This window comes from Lepisma saccharinum, chromosome 24 (assembly GCF_977018435.1).
Source record: "Lepisma saccharinum chromosome 24, izLepSacc3.1, whole genome shotgun sequence".
In the NCBI taxonomy this organism is placed as follows: domain Eukaryota; kingdom Metazoa; phylum Arthropoda; class Insecta; order Zygentoma; family Lepismatidae; genus Lepisma; species Lepisma saccharinum.
The window spans coordinates 61,904,850-61,920,888 of NC_139252.1; the positions used below are offsets into that span (position 1 = coordinate 61,904,850).

Here is a 16,039-nt window from a genome sequence, read left to right on the forward strand (position 1 = left end):
CTGCATATCACGTCGGCGCAAGGCTGCCCATGGACTCTTCTCAATTCTCATAAAGCATCCTCCCACTAGGATACTTGCAATTGCATAGGCATCCCCCCTCCATTTTTATCCATACAAGCATCCTCCCCATATTTTACCAAACTGAGCAAAGCATCCCCCAGCTAAGAATTTTCACTCCGATCTTGCCCTTCAAAAATAAACTTGTAGATTTACCTCTTATTTACAAACCATAATATTGAAACTGAATTGAAAATACCATGTCGTTTTTTGTTAAGTTTAGACTTGAGTCCACTATTTTATTAGAAACTGGGTTCGACTTCCTTTCCGGTACTTTGTTGATGAACAGGGTTGCTTTTGTTTTTTGTACGTTTTCACGCTGTAAATATATCAGAAATCACTTAATATACCGTCCTTCATGGATGTCTTCACGCTACAATCCACCATTCGAATTCTGTGAAGTTCTTCCAGATATCTGAAGAGAGGGAAGAGTCCCCTCTGCGAGCGTCCTTGCGTTGTAAACATGTATGTGTATTATACAGCATGCCCTCTCCCTCCAATAATAATTCAAAGGTCGTAAACGCAGCTCACCTCTTATTACCCCTCCCCAAACGGCATAAAGAAAGATAGGTAGGGACGTTTTATTTCAGGCCCGAGCTCGCGAGGAATGTTGGGCATATCTTCTCCGCACGTGGACGTGGGAGCTATTTCCATTATCCCCTTTCCCCGCAGCCAGCGCTGTCCTTCATTTTCACTTAAGCAGTGAGCGGGGCAGCTCAAATATAACGTCAACCGCAGTTTGACACCTGAAGCTATTTCCGAAGCGAAGGTTAAGTCGCTCGTTTCCTTTTCTTTCTTCTCTTTTTAATACCTGGCAGGGAAAGGGATGCATTCTGTGCATTCACACGCCCCGCCAAATTTTCAGGTTTATAAAAATTTACAAGTTAATGGTACTTTTCTTAACCTCCTGGGACCTGACGACCAAAGTAATGAGTAATTTTTATGACTTGATTTCACAAATGTAACAGTTATCAAAATGGGATACCCTCTTCCAAAGTTAAACACCAAGTTACGCCCATGGTTCTGTGCACACAACCATTGGTTCTCAAACAGGAGCGTACCCACGATGATTTTTAGGTGCGGCTCAGCCTTCAATAAGTTCAATAAGAAACAATGTGTTTCAAAATTACTAGGGGGTAATCGAACTGAAATATACCTGTCACCAGAGCTGGGAACATCAAATTGGGGTGGAATTTCATAAGTAGGAGGCATTGAGTAAAATCATAGCCTCACTGAAAGCAATTACACTAGAACAGGCTGCACTGGAGTAAGCGAAGCCCACATCATATAAGATAAAAATCTATTGAAGACTTCACTTCTTATTATTGGCCATTAGGTCTGGGAAAGCCCAGGTACCTAGCAATCTCCTTGAAAGAGAATACGACAATGGGGATACTAAAAGCCTCTCCTACTCTTTAATACACTGCTACTGGTTGACCAATCAGGTTACTGGGGAGGTCCTTACCTCAGAACTTTTCTTATGACTTCCTGGGGAACTTTTTAATTCAGAAGAGTTGGATTTAAACTGTGAATTATTATTATTATGAAATTAGCCACATACTGTATTTCCCTAGATCATTTAAGGGTCAATTATCGTACACAAAAAGCAAATATCAACTTTCTAGCTTTATGTCATTTTTATAAGCACTAAATATTTATAATCTTGTACAAGGGGTCCCGGGTTTGATACCCAGTGGAGGGAGATTGCTTAGTGGTTCGGATTACACTATAAACTCCGGCCTCCGTGATGGAGTGGTTTGCTAACGCTACGACACCAGGGGTTCCGGGTTCGAATCCTTGCCTGGGCATGGATGTTTGTAGGTGTCCATTCATCAATTTCATCACTCATTCCCATAGCCAAAAATGGCACAAAGGCAAAGTAAAATAAAGCAAGTCAATCAAACCAACTATAAACTGTAGGTCCAGTCACGATTAGCGTTTCTGTAAATAAATTGAATTTATAACAATTCAAACACATAACAATCTTGTGCTGTCACTTATGCACAAAAAATATAAGCTTGAAATTTTCATGACATAACTCCAGTGTCAATAAAGAGTGTATTAATGGAGGGAAGGGACACCAAGAACTTACATACGTTAACTGTAGATTAAAGTATGACTTATACTGTTCGTATGGAAAGGGTGTATAGTGTATGCATGCTTAGTCATTCCAATGGAAACAAGGATTGATTATTGATTAATTTTATGTTTTAAGTCCACTTTATGTACAGTAAGGATAATCGGGACTGGACCTACAGTTTAAAGTGGGATCCAAACCACTATGTACCTCCACTGCAATGGAAACAAGAAGCCATGATAAGAAGAACCACCGGGTTTTTGGCAGGTGATCCGGTGGGTAAATCCAGACCTGCTTGTCACTATGTATGAATTGAAGGGCTCAGCTGTAAAACATGGTAAGTGACATTTTGGTCATTTCTGAGTTCATTAAGAAAAATGTTATTAGAAGTTATACTGTAGATAAATTGTTTTCATGTTGCGCATACCAATTTCAGAAGGCTTCACTGAGTCCAATGCAAATTGTATGACATGGCAATTTCACTTGAAAATTGAAGGATCCCACATTTTACTTTGTAACTCAAAAATGACCAAAATGTCACCATGTTTTTGAAACCAAGCCCTTCAATTATGACTAATTTACTCATAAATCACTATTTTAGAACCAACATTCTTTCAATTGGAATATTTGGTTGGGTGGAGAAATATCCCCGAGTGCTGCAGTCTGTCCTGGGAATCTGAAGAGAAAGGCCTCACATATCGGTAGAAAAGGGGAGGTTGCACTTTGGCGGAGGGAAACAGCGTGTGCTTCTGCAAATGACTGGTAGCTGAACTCACTTCTCCTCTCACGAGTTCATTGGTCGAGCCCTCTCGTGTCACTATTTGTGGAGAGACTTGTTTCCGTTCACTTGTGGGCTTCCCCAATGAAGTAGTGGCAACATTGTCACCTGGTAATCAAGGGGTCATGGGTTTGATACCCGGTGGTGGCACACGGCACAGTGGTTCGGATCTCACTTTAAACTGTAGGTCCAGTCACAATTAGCCTTTCTGTGTTGGACTTAAAAGAACAATTCAACCAATCAATAATTAGTCACTAATTGTTGGCTGCTCTGGATAAGCTCCTCCATCACATTACCTGGTCCTTCCCTGTGTTTCCTTTCTCCCATTGTTGATTGCTTCCAGACTAAAATTTCAGCATCAACAATGAAAGCATGATTTTCAAGATCAGCACAGTCTTTTGAAAACATCATCAATACATTGGTCAGTATTTCTACATAATTTGGCAATATTTCATTATCAGCGCAGGCTTGGTGAGCCCACACCAATGTTCTCAAACAACTGCATGCAACCCCTCAAAGCACACACCCAAGGTTAGGTTGGAGTCTCTCACAAACAATGATCTAAAATTTATCTTGGAATTAAATTTATCAAAATTATATTTTCAAATACCTCTGAGGTGCACATTCACAAAAAACATTTATGAAATTAGTTATTAAAAAAATTGTTTCCGTGGCCAAAAATAAGCCTTAGCAAGGCTCAGATGTAAAAGTGGTATATTTTGGTTACTGTCTCTAGGATAACTTTCTCCTGAATTTGATGCTTTGACTGCCATCACATAGATCGTGTAACTTGCACCATGACAAGATTATCTTTAAGTTGTCAGAAGATAATGAGCAGGGCTCGAAAAATCCAGGTCGCCATGGTGACTAAAAATTTCAGCCTGGCGACTGTGATCTTTTGCTATAATATGTACGAAATTTTGATGATTCTAAGTTCAAATTGCAGTACAGCGTAAGTTAACAAATGATTTTTTTTTAAATCAACGTTGTGAACATTCCGGAGTCAGTAATAATTTCTTACTCTTTGTCCCCCAACACCCCATTTCCTTCTTGAATGATTTAGCATTGTTTTGAATACCATGATGCTCAGCTTCTTATACAGAGTGTTTCAAAAGTTGCACAATCCAAACTTTGAAAATTATATCATGAAAACCGTAAGAGATATTTACACCGGGTTTTCTGCATTATAAAGCCTCATCCATTGAGATATTTTTCAATGCTTAAAATTATCAGTTTTCTCCATACAGAAAATTTAGATAAATTAATAACTGGCAGCGTTAAAATTTTTCCACAAATGCACTTTTGAATGAGAAAAATACATAAGAAATTATTGAAGGGTCATAATTAGATGTCTGATGACTGGTGTCATTTGTGACCAATATTGGTCATGTGCAACATTTGATGGATTTTTTACTGGCGATTTTATGGGTTGAGTGAAAAAGTGCCATTTTTGGGACATGTATGGCAATGCTAGGAGGTCGAAATATTGTCAGCAGACGCACGTCACATGTGCCTAAGTATTGGCTATACATTTACGTGAAAAATCATAAACCAAGATTTTGTGCCAAAATTGGACTCTTGAAAGAATCCTAGTCTGCCTCTGGTTACACTAAATTCTCTTCGCTCACTTTCGACGCTACTATGCCTATTCTTTTAATTGATTCAGCATGGTGTATACATTGGAGCAATGCGTGTGCATTGCTGAAGAGTATTTTACTACTCATTCTTACACTCATGTGCAAGAGGTTTTCCAATAAAAATGCCCTGCTACTGCTGTACCTCACAAAACAACTGTTTTACAACTAGTCAAACACCAACAAATGATCCCACAAATTGTTAAGAGTTGGTATTATTATTGAAGATTAGGCACACACAGAAGATGTACTAAGTAGAAATTTTCAGCGAAAAATGCAGGCTCGACCAGGACTCGAACCTGGTTCTCTGGCATACCGTACGATTTCTCTAAGCACTGAGTCGGCCTGGCCTTGACTGATTTCTCGCTGTCGCTGTTTTGCCTGTGTGGAATCGTCTCTGTCAGTGCTACCGCAACGGGATCTGTTGCCTTTGAAACACAGGCGACTTCGACATTGCCTGGTTCCTCCCAGCGTAGAGATGTTAATGCATTTCTCGCTGAAAATTTCTATGTAGTACATTTCCTGTGTGTGCCTGATCTTCAATAATTAACATCTCTACGCTGGGAGGAACCAGGCAACGTCGAAGACTACTGTATTTCAAAGGTGACAGATCGCATTGCGGTAGCACGGGCAGAGAAGATTCCACGCAGGTAAAACAGCGACAGCAAAAAATCAGGTGAGGCCAGGCTGGCTCAGTAGCTCAGTGGATAGAACAATGGCACGGTATATCAGAGACCCGTGTTCGAGTCTTGGTCGAACCTGCATTTTTCGCAGAAAATTTCTACATTAATATATATATAGTTGAAAATCAATTCTCATATGTTTTCAGCAAATTAACAATATTTTTTAAAATAATGTAATTGCTTTTATTTGGATACATGCTAACATAAATTTATTAACCCAGTGATAGCGTACATGATTAGTTTAGTGCAGAAAACCTGGTGTAAATACATCTTACGGTTTTCATGATATATATTTTCGAAGTTTGGGTTGTGCGACTTTTGAAACACTCTGTAGTATGTACAATTGCTAGTAGGTAGTTTCCTGGCACCTGATTTTCAGAGCTGACGCCTAGCTTTGAAGAAAATTTTTCGAGCACTGATAATAAGTATACAATTTCATTTTAGAAAATAATGTAAGATATTGTAATATTATATTAATTAATGCCTTAACCTAACAATAGAGATTTACTCTTTTAGGCTTGAAGGAAAAAGTCACCAATTACCGTTACGTTCATTGAACATTTGTTGTTGTTTGAATTTGAATTAAGTCCACTTTCTGCACAGATAGGCTAATCAGGACTGCACCTACCGTTCAAAGTGGGATCCGAACCAGTGTGCAATGTGCCTCCACCAGGTATCGAACCCTGAAACCCTTTATTACGAGGTGACGACATTACCACTACATCATCGGGGAGGCCCAATTTGTTGTTAGTTTCATACACCTCTCAGGAGATAACTTTATTTTCGATTTACTGTTAATTCTTAGTGTTATTGTTAAATGACAATATATTGCTGAATTTAGACATTTCTAAAAGGACTTGATTAAGGCTAATTGGGACTGGACCTGCAGCTTAAAGTGGGATCCGAAACACTGTGCCATGTGCCTCCACCGAGTATCAAATCCGGATTTCTAAAAGGAGACAATCACATTGCCATTCACTTCTTAATCTACTCACACCATCTCTAGGACACTAGAAAATGTTTGTGCTTCCAAAGCAATTAGTGTGATGCTTTTGTGAATGTATTACATAATTTGTGGGGACCTAGATTTTTCACAAATGCGATAACACAAAAAAAAAATATCAAATTGTTCCAAGAAAGCTTTTATATACCGCAGTCATACAACCTAATCACATTTTTGATGTCTCTGAAATTGTAAAATAAAATGACTTTGACATATTATGCAATTTTTATAGGTATTTTTCTTTGCAAATTTCAATGCACCTGGCACTTTAAAAGCAAAAAATACTACAAGAAACTAAACATTCCAAGTTACACGAGACTAAAATCATTTTTATTCACATTAGCTACAAGAACAAACTGAAAGATTATAGAACAAATACTATGCTGAAGTGTCGGACTTCAGCAGTGAAGCATTGAAAGATGGAAATAAGTTTTTGGCACACAAAGCTTTAGGAATGCATATTAAGGAAAATATTCCACTGGAGAAGCCAGATGATCTGAATTGAAGTTTATACTTCTTTGTTTCTAGCAAAATTTTTGTTTTCATATCAGTATAATTAGAGTTGGAAGTGGTCGGGAAAAACTGAGTTTCTTCGGGGGTAGAGTGGTAGGGCTTTTCTTAACGTAGTATATGTAGGGGGTATGAAGGGGAATTTTCCACCAATGGAAAAATTTCAAATATTACACTGGATAATGATCCACCACTAATTTAAATTACACATAATTAACCTATGCTCATGGCAATATTTTAATTATCAACATCCAATTTCTTTGTTACAACGTTCTGGCTGAGGTTACTCTACTCATAATACACTCCCGTGCGAATTAATTGGAACAAGCTCCTTTTTTGTCTCAATTGTCAGCACTTGCCTAGTAGGTGGCAGCAATGTACACGCGGTGGCTATTTTTATCTCCCGTGTTTTCTGTGCATTAACTTGAGCATTGTTGACACGGTCAGGCGTCTCCTGCATTGATCCTTTGTGTCTGTATACATATCTATGTGTTCGTAAGTGTATTTTGTTCCATACAATCAGCAGGTTAATTGTAGCGGAGGTGTCAATGAGATTCTGCCAATGGATACGACACTTAGTAAACATTCTGCGATTGTGACTTTATCACAAAATATGTCTATGATGCAAAGGAAGATAGCTGCACAATTTTCTGTTGGTGTAGCTACCGTAAATCGAATTATCAAGCAAAATTGGTTCCATTTCACCTAATAGAAAGGGGCAATGTGGGAGGAAGAAGAAGACTGCCATATGATGACCAATTTCTTTTCAGGAAAAGTAAACAAAATCCGGCTCTAACTGCACTGAAATTGACACTGGAATTGAGGGACAAAGGAGTGCATTTGGACGTTTCCAATGTACGACGTAGACTTCTTGCAGCTGGACAGAAAGCCAGGAAAGCAGTGAAAAAACAATTTCTTTCAGCTGCAATGCGCAAGAAACGTCTCTCGTGGGCCAGTGCTCATCGAAATTGGACAGAATACGACTGGAAGAAAGTTGTGTTCTCAGATGAAAAACATTTTGAGGTCCAGGGACAGAGGGTTCAATACGTGCATCGGTCAAGTAATGAATCTGTAACGTCAGCACATCTGCGACAGACCGTAAAACACCCTGACAAGAAGATGTTTTGGGGATTCTTCACCCATGAAGGACCAGGATCATTAGTGCCAATTGATGGTATGATGACAAATATATACATGTTCTGAGAAGGAAAATTATTCCAGTGCTCCAGGAGAAGTTTCCAAATGGTGACGGCATTTTCCAGCAATATTTGGCTTCTTGTCACGCTGCCAAAAAAGTACAGAATTTTATGAGTGAGAAGTGGTCAGGGAACTACCCGGATCTAAATCCAATTGAGAATTTGTGGGCTATTTGCAAACGACGAATATCAAAACTGAACTGTTCCACAAAGCAAGCAGTAATTGAGTCTCTTGCTCGTGTTTCGTTCCATGACAATGAACTTAATGCAATATGTTCAAAGCTTGTAGAATCTATGCCACAACGTGTAATGGAAGTTATAAAACAAAAAGGAGGACATATTAACTATTAGAAATGATTATCTGTTTGTACCTTATGTGAAAAATGAATATATGTACAAATGTGTTTGAAAAAGTTGAAGTATTCTATGTTGTAAGACAATAAATGTAAATTTTTGGATGCAATTGCTGTAGTCGGATTAATTCGCACCGGACTGTAGCATTCTTCTAACTAGTTAGAGCCATTATCTGTTGGATAAAATGATGCTACGAAAAGTTACGGCTCTTATATTCAAACTCCATGTTAGCTGAGAACACATTTTTGGGAATAATTATATCTAGCTATAATACTAAATAAATTCTACCAACTATCGCAGAATCTGATTTAGAGTATTTTATGGTAACAGTTCGTTATATCGGAGACACATTTCTTCATTTTTACAGAGGAAACTACTTACGGAAATGAGTTTCTCTAAGGTTTCCAACGTTCGTCGAGGTATTTTCTTTCATCGTGGAATCTATTTGACCAGGAAATCATGTATTTTTCAAGAGAAATATATCACAAGTGCCATTGCTTTCCCTACGTGAACCGGATGCTGCATACATTTGAAGATGTAACCCCCTGTCAGTGTTTCCAACCCCTTCTTTTTTAACTATGCTTGCCTAACCTAACCTTATCAGAAATGGTTTGTGGGGCTATTCGTCAGCTACCCATCCATAATGTACAATTTGCACACATGACGAACACGATAGTAGGTATTTTTCGGTGAAGAAGGTTGGAAACACTGCATACCTACAAAGCTAGTCAACCTCTGCCCGCCATACTGTGTGTTACGGAAGCAAAAAAAGTAACAACAAAAACTACTCCCTATGTGAAAAATTGTGTTTGTTTTCGTGTAAAAAGCATAACTGCACCTTGAATTATATTCGGCAATACACAATTGGTAAGTACGAACCATGCAAAACACAAAATATCCGATTTTAATGTGTCTCCGATATAACGAACTGTTACCCATTTTATTATCCAAATATCCAGTTGAAAATATTGACATCCAAATATTTTTCTTGCTAAAAAAGATGCTAGTCATGGAGTGAGTCAATACTGTGACAGACAATTAATTGCACAATAAAAACAGTTATTGCACCATGATTTTAAACTTAATACATACATTTTGACTTTGTATGCAGAAGAAATGGGCTTTTTTCATACATACTGATAATATCACTGCAATAAATCTGTTCACATGTAGTAAATAATAATGATTAGTTAGATGATGTTCTATACAAGACTGACAACTGGCAAAACGATGACGATGCATATACTGTATGTAGTTTGCAGAATTATCAATAAGAAGTTACTCTATACGCACCAAGGATATGCACCCATTTTTTTACGCAATTAAATTTTTGTACTATAGATACCGGCATTAATGCCGCTTACATGTATTCTAAAAATTGTGCCCTTGTATCCCGTTTAAAAATTCACTTGAACAAGTTTGACAAGTGACTTAACTTCTTGAATACAACTACGATGACTTGCATTAAACTTGAAACATGGGTTCAAAAGATATGTATTATACGGACTGGATACAATTTACTTCATTCATTTAGCTCAATCGGTTTTTACATACACTAGAAAAGGGGGTGAAAACTAAACATATTACTTACCATTGCTACTTCGCTGTAGACCAGATGATCATGAATATTGACATTCACTGTAGGCAAATTTGTAGGATACAGTAGCAGAAATTGAATGTACCAATGAATGTCATCAACGGTAAGAATGACATTCACATTCTATGACACCATATTTCCTTCTCAAAGTGAAAAGTTCATAAAATAATGTTTATTTACAAAAATTTCACACCAAAACAAAATTCCTAACGCACAAGAATCGCACAACGTTAGTCAACTTTGGCCGGAAGTTGTCTCAACACTAGAGACATCTACCGAGATGTCGCGTTTCCGTTCTTTGGTGTGTAACTTGTGTATAATGAGAGAAGTCTCGTAAGAGTGGCATCAGCTGATTTGTTCTGCGGTAAAAAACGAAGAAGCACTTCATTATGTCGAAGTCCAAGCAAATTGTAAGCTGTTAAGCAGAAAACACATACGATTAATTTTAAATATATTGTTACTGAAAGTCTATTATTTAATGTACTAACAAGAAAATACTTATTGCGAAAGTGGTAAACTTTCAGAATACTTAGGCCAGATTCAAAGTTAACAAAGTTAATTCTGTGTTTGTCTGTGAAGAAAACAAAAGCACCGTATGGTAGCAGCTCATTCTTGCTGTTGCTCTACGCTTTCCATTAATTTCCGGAGATAATTTGCATGATGGTATTCGAATTAAAAATAAATGTTTGTTCAATGACTTTGCACATAGAAATCGAGACAATACCATGACATTTAAACCATTGAACACAAGAGCGATAGTAGTATGCTCCCAAATTCTTTGACACAATACTGGAGAGAATAAAATTGTCAGTTAACTAGTTGAAAAATAGCTGATCAGTCAGAAACTATTACTTTTCATTGTGTGTTCGGATAGTTTAAAAATATTAAGGTACATAGTAGAACACTATGTATGACAATTTTCAGTAGACTCTAAATTTCTTACCTCCCTAAGGTATATAGGCCTATGTTATTTGAATGGATGAACTTACCCATGCTGTAATGTCTTTATTATCTTCGAAGGCAATACATGATAAAATGTTTACTAGATGAGTCATATATGGAACTTCCTTACAGTATACTTTTAAGGACATTTCTATAATGATTTGTTTACTGACAGTAGTTGTCTGGGTGTGCAGCTTGTAATCATTTAGTGCGACTAGGTTCGATTCCGATTACATGTTTGAGAATGCAGAATTTTAACCACCTCATGCTAATGGCCTTTCCTGGCAAATTACTTTGTGTAATGACACTGTGGACGTTTGATGGCAGTTCCTCCATTGGTGTGGCGTACATGTGTGTAAGGTTAATTTTATGTGTTGCTATATTTCTCCACTTTAACTTATGTACTTATCTCTTTACAGACACTAAGGGTCCAGTCATCTGAAGGAACAAAGCGAATAGAAATTGATGTTGTAGAAAACACTGTACGCCTGTTTGAAAAGGTAAAGTATCATATGTGTATGCAGTGCTGTAGCACACTATGTTGGTACATTTCCTTGCATTATATACAAATATATGTATATATATAGATCATGCCTTCATGATCTATAAAGCAACACATTATAAAGCATGTCCTCAAATGTTACATTTCCCACCTTACAAGTTTACTAGCTACTATTGGTCCTCTATATAACTCATTTAAATGAGTCTCCAGTGTAGTTCCTTTTGATGCTTAATTCTGGTATTTCATTCATACTTATGCATTTCATGTGTAGAAGTGATAGCTACATACATTTTGTTATGGTCATAATATTTTGTTTTTCCATCCACATAATTTTCTACTGATGTAATAAAATAATCTAAAGTACTTCTGTCGAACTTATGTGGGTCTTATTAAGTACTTTACCATATAATTCTTTACCCAGAGCTATGCTCATATCATTGCTATAGTTTAGTTGCGTCCGAAGACTACCGTGTGTACAAATAACAGTACACATACTACATTATTAGATCTTACACATACAAATACATGGCCAAAAATTGTAAAAAAATTGCCTTACTCGGGTATTATATAAAAATTACAATCACAAAATAGTAGTGTACTTTGTTGTAAATAAAAACTAAAAATGATCTTACCCTCTGTACCCTGCTACAAAGTGGAAATTTTTGCATAGCTTACAAGTTTTTGTTCTATGTGAACATATTCTGTTATTTTTAGTGGTACCCTGACCCTCTGTACACCTGAGAGAACTTGTGTGCTACATACACCATTGAAATCCATAGATTTAAAAGTGTTAGCTCCATCTAGTTCGCTGCACTTTTTGTGCAGTGCAGGTGTATCCAGTATCAGGATGGTGCAAGGAAATTGCGTTCAACCAAGTAGACTGAAAGCGGTGTTCAAGTTCAGAAGATTCAACAAATGCCTGTCTGCTGCTTTAAACGGTCATTTGATTAGTTAGTACTCACCACGTGATCATACACCACACATACACTGGCCCGGAAGGTAGTGCAAATGGTGCAGACACCAAATACACTACTTGACTCCAAATCAACTAACTAGACACTTTGGTGCAAAGAGAGTCAAAAAGTGCAGCGAACTAGACGGGTCTATTGAGAATGTACAGTTGCTGAATGACACCAAATATATTGGAATTGTAGCTTTCCTGGCGATGAGATTCGAACACGTGTTCTCAGGTTACCAGCCAAGTTAAATTGGAGTTGGCTTCCAACGTTTCGAGGGCATACATTGCTCTCATCTTCAGGGAATGGAGAAATGGAGACCAGTGTAGGTTAATATACATAATACCAAATATATTGTTCAAATCTTCATTCACTCTTATTACATAGCTATTCATTCTGCATTTCTAATTCAGTGGTGTACTACTTCCACGTAGTACACCCAATTGTCAACCTCACTTCCACATAGTACACCCTGGACTGCATTTTGCAGACTAATGATGCTCTGGCATGAGTGCCGCTTTACAGCCTAAGCTTTTAACTGAAGTCGGAATATTTTAATATTTTAGTTAAGGACATTACAGTTATTTTAGTTAGGGCAAGGGGCTGGACCCCGTACAACGTGACTGATGCAAAATAGCCTTTAGGTGCTGATGCACCCAAACATTAAAACAAAATAATAAGTAATTCAGTAGTGTACTCTTAGAGATGGTTTGCACTATACTTTCAAATATCAGAAGCATATTTCTAGCATTTGTCCATTTTTGGTGTGTGTAGGATTTAGCATAAAGTAACAAATATTGGAAGCTAGTAGCAGGGTGCGAAATCTCGGGGGGGGGGGGGGGGGGGGATGGATGGAGAATTCCCCCCCACCAATGATCTCGTCCCCAACCCAGCCAAACTCTTCCGGGGGGAGAGTTTTTGTTTTAACAAGAAACATGAACAATTAGTTTGGTATTTGAATATGCTTGACTGGAATAATATCGAAAACCTACAAAAAGATCGGACAACAAAGAGCCTCATCTCTTAGGATACCTAACCCAGCAATCCCCAGAACACAGAAATTAGACCGACTTGTTATTTCTTCTCCACTTCTCATCGCCTTTCGTCATTAACCACGAAGTATATAAATATATCAATAAAACATGTAATAACATTTATATGTGAATTTTATACAGGAAACTATTATCTTCTTAATGTCTAATTTTTGTCACTCCTCATTGTTCATAGCATCAGTAGTACATTAAAATCTTGGTACTACTTTACTATACCGGAGACACCTATCAATGATTTATTTCGCAATTTTTTACATTGATAACGTACTATTCTGCGTTGCAGAACATTTCTTTAGGTGAAATAATGGATTTCTAACGAAAATAATGTCTATTTCTTACATACGATAGCCCCACGAACCATCACGGGGACGAGGTATGCCTACTAGGTTAGGTTAGGCCTGTTAGGTTAGGTTCCATTAGCACTCCTTTCATTCAATTTAGCATATACGGACAACATCGGAATTACAAATTCCATGGCATCTTCCACACCTGGCAACAATTTCACGACGCATTCTCGACACGTCATCTTGTAGCAGCATCAATAGCACGTATTGTGCTCTCGTGCAGAAAGCAAATGGCGGCAGCAGCAATAGATCGTCGGAAATAAGTTTTGGGTAGAAAACCACATGCATTCACATTAAAATGGATCAAAACTACATTCCTGAACATCAACAACGCTGCAGAAAATTATTTGCGTAAGTACTTTCTCCTGTAAATTTGAAGAAATCCGTCTCCGGTATAGTAACGTGTTACCAAAATCTTCAATTTGCAATTACATTTTGAATGAAAGACAGTCGATATAATATATTGTATATTTTATAATATAATTTGATTATTTAATAATTGACATATTTAATGACATTATATATTACGTATATATACAGGGTGATTCAGATTTTCCTATTACACACTTCTAGGGGTTGTAGAGGGGACTTGGTAGATCAAGTTTTGAGAAGGAACCCATGTCTGGAAACGTACCGTTTTGGTACTACACCGATGACAAGATCGCATAATTTCACATCTCCCGCTTCATGGTAGGCAACCCACATTTACGGAGAGCAACGTCTTCAGTCACCTGATGTCATGTGTGCTGCTTCCAACGTCCTCTGTTTACAATCCGATGTGCTTCGACCTTTGCGTCAGTTGCTATTCAGTCGTCGTGGAAGACAGTACAGTATGAATACACGTTTGCCGAGAACACCGACATGTTGTTAATTTACGGCAACGTCTGTATGCAGAGCGGGAGATGTGAAATTATGTGATCTTGTCATCTGTGTAGTACCCACAATTTTCAGTGCTCTCTTTATTTCATAGAATTATTAATTTATCTTTCATGCTTCGCTTGGCTTTTCTTGGGTACCAGTTTCATAGATCGGAAACACATTAAAATCAGATATTTTGTGTTTCACATGGTTCGTGCTTACCAATTGTGTATTGCGGAACATAGTTCAAGGTGCCATTATGCTTTTTACAGGAAAAAACCACAATTTTTCACATAGAGAGTAATTTCTTTGACTCCTTTTTGCTTCCATAACAGAGAATATGGCAGGCAAATCTTGACTACCATAGTGGGCATGCAGTGTTTCCAACATCCTTCACCGAAAAATACCTACTATCGTGTTCGTCAGTTGTGCAAAATGTACATTATGCACGGGTAGCCCCATGAACCATTATGCACGGTAGCCGACGTATAGCCCCACCAACCATTTCCGATAAGGTTAGGTTAGGTTTGGTTACGTTAGGCAAGGATAGTAAAAAAAAAGGGGGGTTTGAAACACTGAGAGGGGCTTACTACATCAAACGTACGCAGCATCCGGGTGTCGTAGGGCAACCAAATGAAAGCAATGACAATTGTGCGTTGGCGAGATATTTCTCTTGAAAAATACATGATTTCTCAGTCAAATATATTTCACGTTGAAAGAAAATACCTCGGCGAACGTTGTAAACCTTGGAGAAACTCATTTCCGTAAGTAGTTTCTTGTGTAAAATTGAAGAAATGTATGTATGAAACTGTTACCTTTTCTTGTACTTAAGATGATTGTTTGCTTTATAGGTTCATGATGCCTTCAACCTGAGTGGGTTTACATTTGCACTGTATCGCGAGCGTAACAGGAAGGAGGAGATAATATCTTCTAGAAGCAAGACTGTCAAGAACTACGGTCTGAAACACGGCGACATGATCTACCTGGCTCCTTTAAACGGCACTCTGCTCAGGAACCAGGAACCATGCTCCAGTAAATCTGCAAATTCCAGTCCCTCGGGGGACCCCGGTGAACCCGATTTTGCTGCAACTACTCACCGCTCCTCGCCCAGTTCGAGTAACCAGGCCAGCAAGCAGCAGACGCAGGAGGACCAGGTCGACCAGCAACTTGCAAAACTGGATGGGAAGGTTCAGAGGAAGAGGGACGACAAGTTGTAAGTAAATTGTTTCCTGTTCTCGTTAGATCTGATATTCTCTGAATGTCAGTGACAACAGTTGTACATTAGCATTAGGACTAAGTCAATACCATTTTGTACTGTTATTGATGCCGATACTCGCACAGATACTTGAAATTGTAATAATTAAAAGTTTTTGAAATTATTCATTAACAATAGCTAGTGTGTATTCATGTTCATCAAACTCGCACACAAACCAGTGAACAAAATAGCCGGTGTCCGAAGCAACCACAAGAGATCTTTCCTTTCACCACTTGTCAAC

The 16,039-nt window shown here is 38.0% G+C and overlaps 2 protein-coding genes across 7 annotated transcripts in view; one reads left to right on the top strand and one right to left on the bottom strand.

The window, feature by feature from the left end:
- Positions 1–10,134, bottom strand: part of LOC145978209 (uncharacterized) — a 101,096-nt gene extending 90,962 nt beyond the window's left edge. For all 3 annotated transcript variants that reach the window (XM_083110658.1, XM_083110655.1, XM_083110656.1), the window contains exon 1: positions 9,884–10,134. In XM_083110658.1, the coding sequence (XP_082966784.1) occupies positions 9,884–9,886 (3 nt within the window). In that variant the 5' untranslated portion in view covers positions 9,887–10,134. The remainder of the gene's footprint in view (positions 1–9,883) is intronic.
- Npl4 (nuclear protein localization 4) overlaps positions 1–16,039 on the top strand; it is a 117,687-nt gene that overhangs the window by 4,588 nt on the left and 97,060 nt on the right. For 2 of the 4 annotated variants that reach the window (XM_083110654.1, XM_083110652.1), the window contains exons 1-3: positions 10,201–10,299; positions 11,251–11,331; positions 15,395–15,756. In XM_083110654.1, coding sequence (XP_082966780.1) covers positions 10,279–10,299; positions 11,251–11,331; positions 15,395–15,756 — 464 coding nt within the window. In that variant the 5' untranslated portion in view covers positions 10,201–10,278. Of the gene's footprint in view, positions 1–10,200; positions 10,300–11,250; positions 11,332–15,394; positions 15,757–16,039 lie in introns of those variants that run through there. The other 2 variants (XM_083110653.1, XM_083110651.1) reach the window with 1 other exon arrangement.